This window comes from Panthera uncia (assembly GCF_023721935.1).
Source record: "Panthera uncia isolate 11264 chromosome B3 unlocalized genomic scaffold, Puncia_PCG_1.0 HiC_scaffold_1, whole genome shotgun sequence".
NCBI classification, from domain to species: Eukaryota; Metazoa; Chordata; class Mammalia; order Carnivora; family Felidae; genus Panthera; species Panthera uncia.
The window spans coordinates 44,002,100-44,018,062 of NW_026057582.1; the positions used below are offsets into that span (position 1 = coordinate 44,002,100).

General features: G+C 35.0%; 1 protein-coding gene across 3 annotated transcripts in view; it reads left to right on the forward strand.

Annotated features, from left to right (window-relative positions):
- The window catches only part of WDHD1 (WD repeat and HMG-box DNA binding protein 1), a 66,505-nt gene that overhangs the window by 16,663 nt on the left and 33,879 nt on the right, over positions 1 to 15,963 (forward strand). For all 3 annotated transcript variants that reach the window (XM_049612727.1, XM_049612729.1, XM_049612728.1), the window contains 8 exons: positions 830 to 941; positions 1,136 to 1,186; positions 2,104 to 2,199; positions 3,942 to 4,034; positions 4,823 to 4,929; positions 5,278 to 5,419; positions 10,950 to 11,160; positions 14,192 to 14,379. In XM_049612727.1, coding sequence (XP_049468684.1) covers positions 830 to 941; positions 1,136 to 1,186; positions 2,104 to 2,199; positions 3,942 to 4,034; positions 4,823 to 4,929; positions 5,278 to 5,419; positions 10,950 to 11,160; positions 14,192 to 14,379 — 1,000 coding nt within the window. The remainder of the gene's footprint in view (positions 1 to 829; positions 942 to 1,135; positions 1,187 to 2,103; positions 2,200 to 3,941; positions 4,035 to 4,822; positions 4,930 to 5,277; positions 5,420 to 10,949; positions 11,161 to 14,191; positions 14,380 to 15,963) is intronic.

Sequence of the window (15,963 nt, forward strand, 5' to 3'; positions counted from 1 at the left end):
AAAAAAAAAAAACAATTAAATTGCTGAGGTGGAGTAAAAGGCATAGTACTTTTAAATATGGTTGAGGAGTGCCTGGGTGGCTTAGTTGGTTAAGCATCTGACTCTTGATTTTGGTTCAGGTCATGATCTCACGGTTTGTGGGTTCAAGCCCTGCATGAGGCTCTATGCTGACAATGCAGAGCCTGTTTGAGATTCTTTCTCTCTCTCTCTGCCTCTTTCCCACTCTTGCTCTTTCCTTCTCTCTCAAAATAAATGGATAAACTTTTAAAAATTAAATAAATATTATTGAGACTTTAAAAAATGGTCGTGACTTTAATTAATTGGTAAATAATAGAAGCTTGAGATGTAACTGAGGAAGTCACTTAGGAAGTATTTCTATTTTTAATTTTTTAAAAATTTTTATTATTTTTTAACATTTTTATTTAATTTTGAGAGACAGGGAAAGAGAGTGCGAGCAGGAGAGGGGCAGAGAGAGAGGGAAGCAGAGGATCTGAAGTGGGCTCTGAGCTGACAACAGAGAGCCTGACCAGGGGTCAAACTCAACGAACTGTGAGATCATGACCTGAGTGGAAATCAGACACTTAACGACTGAGCCATCTAGGAGCCCCAGAAAGTATTTGTATTTTAATGGGAAATCTTGAATCATGTTTATGGTATTTTTACAGAGCAAAATTAAAAGGTAAGTCCTTAAATTTTGATGCCAAATTTTACAAATTGCTATAAAAAAATTATGGCATTTACTCTTGAAATATTTGAGTCAGGTTTTAGGAGAGGCTTTGTATTGACATTTATATTAATGCCTGTTATACATTACTCTTACTGTTCACAGTGATTTTCTAGTCAAAGTTGTGGATGTGATGGATTGCAGCCAACAGAAAACATTTCGAGGACATGATGCCCCTATTTTAAGTCTTTCTTTTGATCCTAAGGACATCTTTCTGGTAATCATTTTTTCACCTTTGTTTGTTTGTTTGTTTGTTTGTTTGTTTGTTTTTCTTCAGTATGTTTAAAATTATAAGAGAATTAGAATATTTCACACAGTTGATAAAAAGGCTGTTTGATTTATCAGTTGAACCAGTTTCCATATAGTATTATGGTTGTAACTATAGAGAAATTTATTATTTTATTTCTGCAGGCATCAGCTAGTTGTGATGGATCTGTCAAAGTGTGGCAAATTTCAGATCAGGTAAACTTCTCAACTTGAATTTAAAACTTTTTGCTCATTTCTGTCATAAATGGGGTGTTACATATCATTGGGCTAAATTAATTCTTTTTCTTTTTAGTTTTTTTCTTTTGAGTAGCATTGAATACTGTTTCTGTGATCAAATCCTATGATAATCTAATGCAAAAGTGTGTTGAAGACTAATTGCTTTTGTACCCAATCACAAGGGAAGCAATAGATTTATATTTCATTTTTAGGTTTTATAAATCAGTGGGGAAAATTCAGTCAATGTGTATTTACAAATGAACTACCATGTGTTGGGACCTTGATGTTGGGGATACAAAAACAAAGACATTGGCCACACTTTATTTGGAAAATCACATAAACGACTTATTCTTACCAACCTGTTAAAAGTTTTGAAGGAGATATCAAGAAAGTGCTCTCTAGATTGGCACAGGGAACAATTAATTCTTCCTGAGACATTCTAGAGATAATGTGGCTGATGAGAAAAATATCCCCCACAGGTATGCCTCCTCAATAGGCACAGTTTCTTCCCCTCATGTTTGAACTGTTCAGAAGGGTTGACTTTGACACCTTAACATTTTCTAGGAGATCTCTTAAATTTATTTTTGTAGACACTTTAATATTTTAATGTATTTGGGTTTTTGTGTGTGTGTGTACATTTATTCAGAGTATATTGTTCGCTTATTCTACACAGGAAATACTCTAATTTAATTATTTAAGATTTTTGCTCTTTATACCTGTGAATTACTTAAAGTAATTTAGTAATTTCATCATAATTAGATGAAAGTGAATTAAGTTGCTTTTCTCTTAGCCATATATCAGTTTGAAGAAATCACCTATTAAATTTATTCTATTCTGCATATCTTTTTGGAAGAAATTTAGTAAAGAGAAATAAATCTTTCTTTTTTAAAAATCAGACATGTGCTATTAGTTGGCCACTGCTACAAAAATGCAATGATGTGATAAATGCAAAATCAATCTGCAGACTTGCTTGGCAGCCAAAAGGTGGGAAGGTAAGTGACTCTTATTTTTCAACCTTTGTTTTTGTTATTTCTTCTAGTTCTTGTCAACTTTGAATGTGAGAATAGTAGAATTAGTTTTTTAAGTTTTAGCTATTTTATGTAGGTTATAAGTTTTAGTGCCCCAAGCCAACTAATTAATTCTGAAATGTTTTAAGAAACGTTTTAACTTCATAAAGGTTTTTTCTGAAGAGTACATTTTGAATGAATTAATGTTATATTCTTCTTTACATTGTATTTAATGGAACAACTCTGGAAACAGTCTTGTTATGTCTGCTCTTTCTACTACCATTTCACATTTTGGAGGTAGTAACTGATGGTAGAAAGATAGGACCTGCTTGAAGAGAGGAAAGAGAATGAAATGCTTGAATATAAGGAGATCTTAAGAAATCACTGGAGGGAAAAATATTACTAATAAGAAAATTCAATAAGGTAGCTGGAAACAAACTAATACACAAAACCACTAGCAATCATATATAAATAATAGCCATTTAGAAAACATGGTGTGGAAAAAAATGATGCATTTACTGTGAAATCAAAAAAGATGAAATAACTAGGGATAAACTTACCAAAAATGTGAAAGAGCTATAAAAATTTTAACTTGCTATCAAGAGCAGTAAAAGAAGATTTAAAGAAAAAAATATATTCCATTCTTAGGAATTAAGAAAAAAAATGTTTTTTAACACTTACTAGTAAGTTTTTGAGAGAGAGACAGTGCAATTGAGGGTGGGGCAGAGAGAGAGGGAGACAGAATCCAAAACAGTCTCTAGGCTCTGAGCTGTCAACACAGAGACCGAAGTGGGGCTGGAACCCATGAACTGTGAGATCATGACCTGAGCCGAAATCAGGAATGAAAGTCACCCCTCTATGCGTTCTTGTAGAGTCTATGCTTATGTGTACCTTTGGGAAGTAGAAATAGGATTTAGAGATGGGAGGGAGACTTTATTTAATCTATGTCCTTTGTGTCATCAACTTTTTTTTTTTTTTAAGTTTATTTATTTATTTTGAGAGACAGAGAGGAATAACACTCGTGGGAGGGGTAGAGAGAGAGAGAATCCTGAGCAGGCTCCATACCATCAGTGCGGAGCCAGACACTGGACTCAAACCCACGAAACCATGAGATCATGACCTGGGCTGAAATCAAGTCGGATGCCTAACTGACTGAGCCATCCAGATGCCCCTATATCATGTGAACTCTTAAGATTACATTCTGCATTAAAGTGATAGTTGTAGAATTTAGGATTTATTTTTCTTTGCTTATGAAACATTAATTAATTTAAAAATCAATACAATTAACATAGTTTTTCTGTTCATAAATAATACTTTTTTCTTTTTGTGATAAACATAGAATATACTGATTTAATTTTTTCTATTTGCTTGGAAGAATATGTAAGTCGATAAGTTTCCTTTTAAGATGTTTAAAGCATTCTGGACCTATTTCTTTCCTTTTAGCAAATGAGATGAATTTTTAGATCCAAAGGGCTTAGATTCCTGAAAAGCAGTATTAAAAATACATAACTATAAGTACTCTGGTTTTCAGTGCAAGCAAATAGAGTGATCATTCATTCTTTGCTTATCAAAATTTTAAGTAGTTTTCTGAGTTTTTAGTTGCCAATTAAAATACAAATTTGCTTTTATGTTTTCTAGGCTTATTTTGATGAACTTTTTGCCTTTTTTTCCCTCTCAAATTTAATTTATTGTAAATTTTTGTTTAAATCATTTTTCTTTCCTAATAGTTACTGGCAGTTCCTGTGGAAAAATCTGTTAAGCTATATAGAAGAGAAACTTGGAATAATCAGTTTGATCTTTCAGATAATTTCATCTCTCAGGTAAGTTTTATAAGTGACACTTTGAATTAGCTAACAGGAATATTTCAGGTATACTTGGACTAAATATAATCGCAGTTAAGTGTTGTTGGAAATGGAGAACAATGCCAGATTGTTGTTCATGTGTCCAACTTTTGTCCCTCAACCTGTCTTCATTTAGCCAGTAACTGGACAGTAGATAGGTCTTTGCTAGGTCTTGTCTGAGCTTTCTATTTGTGAAGTTGGTAAGAAAATTTCTTAATTTATAAGCAGTCAAATTTAACTCTAACATAGTATTAGAACATGTTATTTTCACATGATCAGTAATTAGCCTTTATTGTTAAATGAGTTTTATTGAGACTTATGATCATGGACTCTGGAATTTTAGAGCAGGAAGGTTGTTGCTCTATATTCTCTCTCTCCTCTTATACACACCCATTCGGCACGTAAGGAAACAAGAGGCCCAGTAGGTCAGCAGTGGCTTAGTACAGTTCACTTCACTTACTAGTTCTCTTCATCTTGGTGATGACTGCTAAGAGGATACCTTTTGTTATCTCTCTAGGATAATAACAGTTTTTAGCTTTTGCTTTTAAAATTGTGCCAGCATAATTTTCTCATGGTAAACAAAGTAATAACCGCTTAGTGATAGTTGAATTATTATTGAAAAAGAAAATTGAATAAGCAAACTGTCTTGCCATTTGTGAATTGATTTAATTATAAGTTACACAGAATATGGGTTATAAAAATTTGAATTTGGCAATAAGTGTTTATTTTCAAATTATGCAAATTGTTATTTATTGTTTTTCCTATAGGCCCTGAATATAGTAACCTGGTCTCCCTGTGGGCAATATTTAGCTGCAGGGAGTATTAATGGTTTAATTATAGTTTGGAATGTGGAAACCAAAGGTTGCATGGAAAGGTATGATTCAACTTATTTGTTTGTTTATTTATTTTTAAAAGTAATCTGTACACCCAGTGTGGGGCTTGAACTCATGGCCCCAAGATCAAGAGTTGTATGCTTTACTGACTGAACCGCCAGACTGAACCAGCCAGGCACCCCTCTTTTGCTTTTTTTTTTTCCTATTAGATTTTGGTTTGTTTTATTTTGAAACATTACAAATTTACAATTATTAGATTGTCAAAATACGAACATAGTTAATAGTTTGTTAGAAATCATTTAACGTTTTCTAACTAAAATTTTCCTAAAGAAATGTATAGTTTATATATTTTTTGGTAGCGTTTTAAGAACTCACTTTTTAATTTTTAGGGTGAAACATGAAAAAGGTTATGCAATTTGTGGCCTGGCATGGCATCCTACTTCTGGTCGAATAGCTTATACTGATGCAGAAGGAAATCTAGGGCTCCTGGAAAATGTTTGTGAACCCAATGGAAAGACATCAAGTAGTAAGGTAATAAGTAATATGTGGTAGAATAGTTTCTTCAGTCTTTTGTGGTCATGGATTTGGAAAACATCACAAAAAACATTACTTTCTTTGAAAGTTATAATTCGTTATTATTATTAGAGGCTCACTAATGATTTATCATAAAGAAAACTGTTTAAACTTGTTTAACGTAATATTTCCCAAATATATTTTACTGAGAAACTTTTTCCCCTCAATATAATGCCTATTAATATTCCTTGGCTTTAAAAGGAATACCTTTGTGAAGTACTATTTTAGTATCCTGATGTTCTGGGGATTGTTATTTAAGTAAATATAGATAAAATTAGAGTTAATAATTATAACTAAGTGTAGCCTATCAACCTTTTCAGCTCTGAATTCACTTTAATTCTTAGAGCTATCCTTATATCTCTTAATGCTTAGCCATCCAGCCTTACTAACTAAATTGCTTTAAATAGGCCATCTTGTTTTATACAAGTCCTTGGTTTTGTTCATTATTCCCCCTGCCTGGCAAATATACCCAGTCAAACTTAAGTCTTGGTTTAGAGTTCCAGTTAAAGATCGTGGACTTAATACATCCATTTATGTCTGCTCAGACAACCTGATATTTGGAACCCCCACTAAAATCACCCTAAATAGTTCTTTTTAAATGCATAATCTGATAAGGTTAAAGAAGACAGTTGAAGTGGTGATAGTAACAAAATTTTGGAGGCTGAAAAACAGAAGCATGATTGGAAACTAAGTTTAGCTTCTCAAAAGTCAAAAAATTGATTCCGAAGACTGCAGTTGGGGGAAAGCTGGGATGCAGTTCAGCTTGCCTGACTGAATCCTCAATGATTCAGAATTTGGTAGCACTAGTTACTTCTAGAAGTGGGGCTAAAAATAGGAGGTTGGTTTAATGAACAAGTAGATGTCTCCAGTCTCAACACTGGTGTGCATAGCTAGGTAACTGCCTTCCTTCACTGCCATGTATATTCTGGCAGGATGCTGGAGATTAGATCTCTGGAAAAGGTAAAACAGAGAAGGTCTTTGGTCAGAACACTGGGTACAGTTGAGCGGCACTGGGCAAAAGAGGAATACTGTACTGAAAAGGATTAAATGAAAGTGTATATACTTCAATGTTAAAATTCTCAGCTTATTTTTCATCCTTGACTCCTAGAGCGTTGTCAGTCAGTTTTAGGTTTTTCAGGCAAGAGATTGGAAGAATCGTCTTTGGGGAATCTATCCAAGAAAAAAGACCTAAAGAGAGAGATTTTTAACTCCAGGAAAAAAGTTGTAAAAGAAGGGAAAAGTGATCATTATATACCACATTTATAAAATGAGGATAGGAATAATGCCTACTGCCTAGGATTTTATTGTGAGGATTATATCAGTTATGTATAGAATTAGAACAGTCTCTAGCACAGTTTATAAGTGTTGCTATTATCTTTATTTGACTAGGAATAGCATTTAAATGGTCCTGATAATCTAATTCCTGCATATTGATCCAACCAAAATGAGAATTTATCTATATTGGGAGGATTGGGATAGAATATTATACATAAATATAAGAGAGTAGGGGTGGTTGAGAATTATAACAAATCTTCATCTTTCCTAATATAGGGAAGTTAATAGGATCGATTAAATAGATAATGATTAAAACTGAAACACTGTTGTGTCATATGTCTAAATGTAGGAGTTTAGAAGCATTTGTTTTCTGTTCTCTTATTTCATTAAACATTAGTTTTCTAGAACACAATCTTATGTACTCAATCTAAAATATTTGTGATAAAGTTCCTTTTCAATCTTTTTAATTTTTTTTTAATGTTTATTTTTTGAGAGAAAGGCAGACCGTGAGTGGGGGAGGGACAGAGAGGGAGACCCAGAATTTCAAGCAGGCTTCAGACTCTGAGCTGTCGGCACAGAGCCTGATGCAGAGCTTGAACTCAAGAACTGCGAGATCATGACCCAAGCTGAAACCAGGAGTTGGATGCTCAACCAACTGAGCCACCCAGGCACCCCAGTTCCTTTTGAATCTTAATGGTGCTATCATTAGAATTTTATACCATACTTGGGTTGCCTAGATGGCTCAGTCAGACTCTTGGTTTCAGCTCAGGTCATGATCTCACAGTTTGTGAGACTGAGCCTCACATCAGGCTCTGTGCTGGCAGTGTGGAGCCTGCTTGGGATTTTCTCTCTCCCCCACCCCCCTCTCTCTCTGCCCTTCCCCCATTCACACTCACTTGCTCTCTCAAAATTAAAAAAAAGTAAAAAAAATAATTTTATACCACAAGTTTTCATTGTATTAATTAACATTTGTACAGTTTTCATTCATGCTATAGGAGTCACTTGTGAGCTCTACAGTGTTATCTGCTTACTATTCACTTTTTTTTTAATATGAAATTCTTTGTCAAATTGGTTTCCATACAACACCCAGTGCTCATCCCAAAAGGTGCCCTCCTCAATGCCCATCACTCACTTTCTCCTATCTCCCACCCCCCATCAACCCTCAGTTTATTCTGTTTTTTTTATTTTTTATTTAAAAAAAAATTTTTTTAACGTTTTATTTATTCTTGAGACAGGGAGAGACAGAGCATGAACAGGGGAGGGTCAGAGAGAGGGAGACACAGAATCTGAAACAGGCTGCAGGCTCTGAGCTGTCAGCACAGAGCCCGACGCGGGGCTCAAACTCAACGGACTGCGAGATCATGACCTGAGCCGAAGTCGGCCGCTTAACCGACTGAGCCACCCAGGCGCCCCAGTTTATTCTCAGTTTTTAAGAGTCTCTTATGGTTTGCCTCCTTCCCTCTCTGTAACTTTTTTTTTCCCCCCTTCCCCTCCGCCATGGTCTTCTGTTAAGTTTCTCAGGATCCACATAAGAGTGAAAACATGGTATCCGTCTTTCCTTGTAGGACTTATTTCACTTAGCATAACACTCTCCAGTTCCATCCACGTTGCTACAAAAGTCCACATTTCATTCTTTCTCATTGCCAAGTAGTATTCCATTGTGTATATAAACCACAACTTCTTTATCCATTCATCAGTTGATGGAGATTTAGGCTCTTCCCATTATTTGGCTATTGTTGAAAGTGCTGCTATAAACATTGGGGTACAAGTGCCCCTCTGCATCAGCACTCCTGTATCCCTTGGGTAAATTCCTAGCAGTGCTATTGCTGGGTCATAGGGTAGATCTATTTTTAATTTTTTGAGGAATCTCCACACTGTTTTCCAGAGTGGCTCTACCAGTTTGCATTCCCACCAACAGTGCAAGAGGGTTCCTGTTTCATAAAATACCTAGGAGTAAACCTAACCAAAGATGTAAAAGATCTGTATGCTGAAAACTATAGAAAGCTTATGAAGGAAATTAAAGAAGATACAAAGAAATGGAAAAACATTCCATGTTCATGGATTGGAAGAATAAATATTGTTAAGATGTTAATACTACCCAAAGCAATCTACACATTCAATGCAATCCCAATCAAAATTGCACCAGCATTCTCGAAGCTAGAACAAGCAATCCTAAAATTTGTAAGGAATCACAAAAGACCCCAAATAGCCAAAGTAATATTGAAGAAGAAAACCAAAGTGGGAGGCATCACAATCCCATACTTTAGTCTTTACTACAAAGCTGTAATCATCAAGACAGAATGGTATTGGCACAAAAACAGACACATAACCAAGGGAATAGAATAGAGACTCCAGAATTGGACCCACAAATGTATGGCCAACTAATCTTTGACAAAGCAAGAAAGAATATCCAATGGAAAAAAGACAGTCTCTTTAACAAATGGTGCTGGGAGAACTGGACAGCAACATGCAGAAGAATGAAACCAGACCACTTTCTTACACCATTCACAAAAATAAACTCAAAATGGATGAAGGACCTGAATGTGAGACAGGAAACCATCAAAACCCTAGAGGAGAAAGCAGGAAAAAACCTCTCTGACCTCAGTTGCAGCAATTTCTTAATTGACACATCTCCAAAGGCAAGGGAATTAAAAGCAAAAATGAACTATTGGGACCTCATCAAGATAAAAAGCTTCTGCACTGCAAAGAAAACAATCAACAAAACTAAAAGGCAGCCGACAGAATGGGAAAAGATATTTGCAAATGACATATTGGATGAAGGGCTAGTATCCAAAATCTATAAAGAACTCATCAAACTCCACACCTGAAAAACAATCCAGTGAAGAAGTAGGCAGAAACATGAATAGACACTTCTCTAAAGAAGGCATCCAGATGGCCAACAGGTACATGAAAAGATGCTCAACATCAGTCCTCATCAGGGAAATACAAATCAAAACCACACTGAGATACCACCTCACGCCAGTCAGAGTGGCTAAAATGAACAAATCAGGAGACTATAGATGCTGGAGAGGATGTGGAGAAACTATTTGTTTTTCAAAGTGATCTTATGGGGCACCTGGCTGGCTTAGTCTAGTAGAGCATTGCAACTCCTGATGTCAGGGTCATGAGTTTGAGTCCCACATTGGATGTGGAGATTACCTAACAAATAAATAAATAAAGTGATCTAAAAAATCATTTACAGTGACATCTAGTGTTTGCAATGGTATGTTCATATTCCTAGGAATGAAGGATTAATGTTGAATTTCCTTGCCTCCTTTATTTTTTTATTGGTTCTATCCATTTACTTTTATAAGCATCAAAAAAAAAAAAACCCAAAAAACTAGCTTTAACTGAGATAATTGAAAGCAAACATATCCTACCTAAGCAAAATAAAACAAAATAAATTTAAAATAAAAGTAAATGAATGGGGTGCCTGAGTGGCTCAGTCAGTAAGCGTCCAACTTCAGCTCAGGGCATGATCTCGCAGTTCGTGAGTTCGAGCCCTACATCGGGCTCTGTGCTGACAGCTCACAGTCTGGAGCCTACTTCAGATTCTGTGTCTCCCTCTCTCTGCTCCTCCCCCACTCACACTCTGTCTCTCTCTCAAAAATAAAAATTAAAAAAAATTTTAAAAAATAAATGAATGACTAATGAGAGACTTTGTAGGAACTTATAGGTCACTTCTCTGGAGAATGACTTTTGAGGAGTAAAACCTTGCCTTGTATTTGGGTATATACAGTATTTTTTTATATGTCTGTTGTACACTCCTGTCCCATCCATAAATACCATAAGGCATTTAAAATAAGGACTGGGGTGGGGGGGTGCCTGGGTGCCTCAGTCTGTTAAGTGTCCAACTTCAGCTCAGGTAATGAACTTGCAGTTTGTGAGTTCAAGCCCCACGTTGGACCCTGTGCTGACAGCTCAGAGCCTGGAGCCTGCTTCGGATTCTATGTCTCCCACTCTCTTTGCCCCTCCCCTGCTCATGCTCTGTCTGTCTCACTCTCAAAAATGAATAAATGTTAAAAAAAAATTAAAATATGGACTAAGTCTCACAGAAATATAATTCTTATAAATACATTTATTAATTAATTCTTGTCAGGGAATTTACTTACTTGGTAGAATATATAGGTGCACATTACAGAATTGGCTTTTGAGTAATTGCATTTATTTAAATAGTTCACTTATCTTTGTAATTTGTGTTAATTTGTTCAAGGTCTCTAGCAGAGTAGAAAAAGATTACAGTGATCTTTTTGATGGAGATGATACAAATAATGCTGGTGATTTTCTAAATGACAATGCAGTGGAGACCCCTTCTTTTTCAAAAAGAATTATAAATGATGAGGAAGAAGATGACGACCTCATGCTGGCTTCAGGTCGTCCTAGACAGCGAAGTCACATTCTAGAAGATGATGAAAACTCAGTTGGTATGTATTGACTTTGTGGATGTGATGATTCATCCTGTCAATTGATATTTTACAATTTTTTTATTAAAACTATTATTTGAGGGGCGCCTGGGTGGCTCAGTCGGTTAAGCGGCCGACTTCGGCTCAGGTCATGATCTCACACTCTGTGAGTTCGAGCCCCGTGTAGGGCTCTGTGCTGACCGCTCAGAGCTTGGAGCCTGTTTCAGATTCTGTGCCTCCTTCTCTCTCTGACCCTCCCCTGTTCATGCTCTGTCTGTCTCTCTCTCAAAAATAAATAAACATTAAAAAAAAAAAACAAAAAAACTATTATTTGAAGTCATTATTAAGTTTGTAGAATGTAGCTAACGTATTGGGTAGAGGGAAGTATGTAGTATTAAGTACTTATGTTAAAGAAGATTTCAAATCAATTATCTAAGCTTCTGCTTTAGCAAATTAGAAACAGAAGAAGAGATTAAACTCCAAACTAGCAGAAGGAAGGAAATAAAAAACAGAATTCAATGATATTGACAACCAAAAGCTGTAAAGAAAGTCAGTGAAACCAAAAACTAGTTCTTTGAAAAGATCAGTAACATTTTTAAACCTTTATCGTGACTGATCAGAAAGAAAGAGAAGGCATAAATGACTAATACGAGTAATGAAAGGGGGCTGTCACCATAGATTGTATAGATATGTACTGTCCAGTATGGTGGCCATTAAGCCATCTGTGGCTTTTGAGCACTTGAGATGTGGCTAGTTCAAAATGAGATGTGTTATAAGTATAGAATGCAACCAGACTTTGAAGACAGTATGAAAAAAAGAATGTAAAATATTTTAGTCATTTTTTAACATTGAATACATGTCAAAATTATAACACTTTAATACAGTATAATATTAAAATTAAACCTTTTTTTACTATTTAAAATATGGTTACTAAAAATTTTTAAATTATATATATAACTTCTATTTCTGTGAGATAGCACTGCTATTAATAACAAAATAATAACAATAGTATGACCAACTTTGTGCCCATAAATACAACAACTTAGATAAAATGGACAAATTCTTTGAAAGACATAAGCTACCAAGCTAACTCAAGAAGAAATAGGGGCACCTGGTTGGCTCAGTCCGTTATGTGTCCAACTTTGGCTCAGGTCATGTATGATCTCACATTTCATGAGATCAGCCCATTGGGCTCTCCGCTATCAGCACAGAGCCCCCTTCAGATCCTCTGTCCGCCCCCCCCCGCTTCTCTCCCGTTTGCGTGTTTGCTCTCTCTCTTTCTCAAAGATAAACATTAAAAAAATTTTTTAATAAAAAGTAATACGAATAATAGTGTCTGTTAAGGAAATTGATGTTACAGTAAAAAAACCTTCAAATAAACTGCTAAAATAGCACATTTGAACATTGTCAAGTAAAATGCCAAATACCATTTTATGGCGGTAAATTTTGCTACATTTAAATCATATAGGGTTTTATAGGACTGGAGTCCTTAAATATTTGGTCTCCAGAGTTTATTACATTCTTAAAAACTTTTGTGGACCCCAAAGAGAATTATTTATGGAATTTATATACTGTTATTTACCATGTTAGAAATTAAAACAAAATTTAAATATATTTATTTACTTTTTAAATTTTTATTTATTACATATGTATGTATGTAAACATAAGTAACATTTCAAATGAAAAGCTTAAGAAAAGTGGCATTATTTTACTCTTTTGAAAATTTATTCCATGTCTGGAATAGAAGATAACTGAATTCTTTCATGCTTCAGAATTCATTCTACTGACATACGTGTTGTTTTGCCTAATTGCTTAAAGTATGTGAAGAATATTCAGGTTCAACACAAACATGTAATTTGAAAAGGAAGTATTTCAATAGCCTATTGAAATAATTGTGGATATCCTTTGCTACTGTACCAAAACTCAACAAGTGATCATTTCATAAAGATTATTTGCAGTGTGGAATCTGAAAACTCTCCAGTGAACTTTCCAACTATATTATATTAAGATCCATTGGTCTGACTTGAATGGATCTTTTAGTTTACCATGTTTGATTTTGAAATACATGCATTGGTAATTTAGAAAATACTGGTTCACTGAGGTTTGCAGGCCTTTGTAATACTGATACATTATCTAGGATTGTATTTGTTAGTATCATCACCAATCTTGTCAGAAGTTTTTAAATGTTAGGAAGCAGTCAAGCTCATGGTGGCAGGTAAAAGTTTTCTGATTATTTTTTTTTTTAACGTTTATTTATTTTTGAGACAGAGAGAGACAGACCATGAACGGGGGACGGTCAGAGAGAGAGGGAGACACAGAATCGGAAGCAGGCTCCAGGCTCTGAGCTGTCAGCACAGAGCCCGACGCGGGGCTCAAACTCACAGACCGTGAGATCATGACCTGAGCTGAAGTCGGACGCTTAACCGACCAAGCCACCCAGGCTCCCCATAAAAGTTTTCTGATTCTTGCTTGAAAACTCAAATTTTATCATTGGCAACAGATTGTGTCAGTTATTTTTCTTAAATGACCAGCCTACTTTGTTATTTTCAAGAAAATGTTGACCAAAATACCAAAGTCAGCATAATCATACTTTATCTGGCATTCTTTCAAGTAAAAATGGTGTTTCGTGAGAAAATCAACAGTTCAGCTTACAACTCATTTGTACAAATGGTTTCTTTTTTTCTGAGGCAGACATCACACATCTTCATGCACACTTCTCATTTTAGCACAGAGAACATTTTTTAAAAATCTGTGCAAAGATTAGGGTTTAACAGAATTGATATTTTTACTGCAATTGAGTGGTGGTTAACAGTGAGTTGACTGCTAATACAGATTGGTGCCGCTGCCTGGATTTATGTCATAGCACCAACAGTTTTACCCTCTACTGTTTTTGCACCATCGCTGTAAACATTAACACAGTGGAGGAGGCAGATAGCATGTTAGTATTATTAAGTATGAATGGAAAATGTTATTTGGATTTTATAATGCTTTTTTTTTTTTTTTTAGGTCATTGGTATTTATGATTCTCTAATTATAATTCTTTGTTTTCTAGATGTTACAATGTTAAAAACTGGTTCTAATCTTCTCAAGGAGGAGGAGGAAGATGATCAGGCAGACAGCGTTCATAATCTACCACTTGTAACATCCCAAAGGCCATTTTATGATGGGCCGATGCCAACTCCCCGGCAAAAGCCATTCCAGTCAGGTTCTACACCCGTGCATCTCACTCATAGATTCATGGTAAGCTTTGGATCTCCACTTAACTTCAAAATAGTTTTATGTTATATATTATATTATATTATATTATATTATATTATATCATATCATATTATATATTCTTTTACCTTTGAGAATTTTTTCTCAATATAGTTAATTCTGTTTGGTAAAAAATATTTTTAAAAACCTTGATTAACTGGCCTACAGCACTTTGGTACAGAATTTTGTGGTTTATTTTTTTATGGTTAATTCAGTTTTAATCTTATTTCAACCTTATGTTAAATAAAATTCTGCTTTGCAGAGTGACAAAATGAACATAAAGTTAATATGACTGTATATCTTGCAGTACCTCTTGGTTATACTTCCAAACTTTATTTCTCATATTAATTTTTATATAATAGTTTATACTGATTCCAAAACACTAGTAAGATGCTTTTTAGAAGACAACTCTTAGTATGATATATTAGAAAGTGATAAGTGCTTTGGAAAAAAAAACTCTCTGCCTCTTTTCCCCATCCATCCCACTGGAATGTAAACTCCAAAGGATAAGAGATGTTTCTGTTTTGTTTATTGATAGCACTTAGAACAAGGTATGGGGCGCCTGGGTGGGTCAGTCGGTTAAGCATCCAACTTTGTCTCAGGTCACATCTCACGGTTCTATTTGTGGGTTCGAGCCCCAGGTTGGGCTCTATGCTGACATTGTGGAAGCCTGCTTGGGATTCCCTCTCTTTTCCTCTCTCTCTCTGCCCCTCTCCAACTCGTACTTTTTCTCTCTCTCAAAAATAAATAAACTTAAAAAAAGAGCAAGGTATGGCACAGTAGGCATTAAGAATATATTTCTAGGGGTGCCTGGGTGGCTCACTTGGTTAAGCGTCCACCTTCAGCTCAGGTCATGATCTCACAGTCTGTGAGTTTGAGCCCTGTGTTGGGCTCTGTGCTGACAGCTCAGAGCCTGGAGCCTGCTTCAGATTCTGTGTCTCCCTCTCTCTCTGCCCCTCCCCTGCTCATGCTCTGTCTCTCTCTGTCTCAAAAATTAAAGAAAATAAAAAATAAGAAATTTAAAAAAATATATTTCTAAAATGGATAAGTGAGTATATTAGCTTTTTATTTTAAGCTTGAGAGTTAAAAAGTTTAATATTTTTATTTGTTGGTTATTTGAGGTTTTCCACTGAGGACTTTGCCTGGTATCCACCTGGCATAAATTTGTAGGTAAATATTAAAGTTGATGTTTTATTTTAATAAGACTTTTTGTTGCTGTCAGTAATCATCATCAAGTAATAGGTCTTAATTTTTCATTGTCAACTGTTTTATGTATAGTTATTTGTGGTAGAGGAAAGGAAACACTAGGGCCTAGTGTGAACCTGTAGTGTACATAGATGGAAGATAAGTTTTCTAAATGGTATCAATTTATGTTGCTTTAAAATGTATATATTTATTCTTATAATTTAAGCCAGTTAGCTGGAACAGGAAAATATGCTGTCATTTATGTCTGTATTTATAAGTAAATACAGTTTTGAAATATTTCTTTTGGGGAATTTAATGGTTTGGTTGTACAAAATTGTATTTTTTTATGGCAGTAGTATAATTTTTAAAATATTAAATGGAATA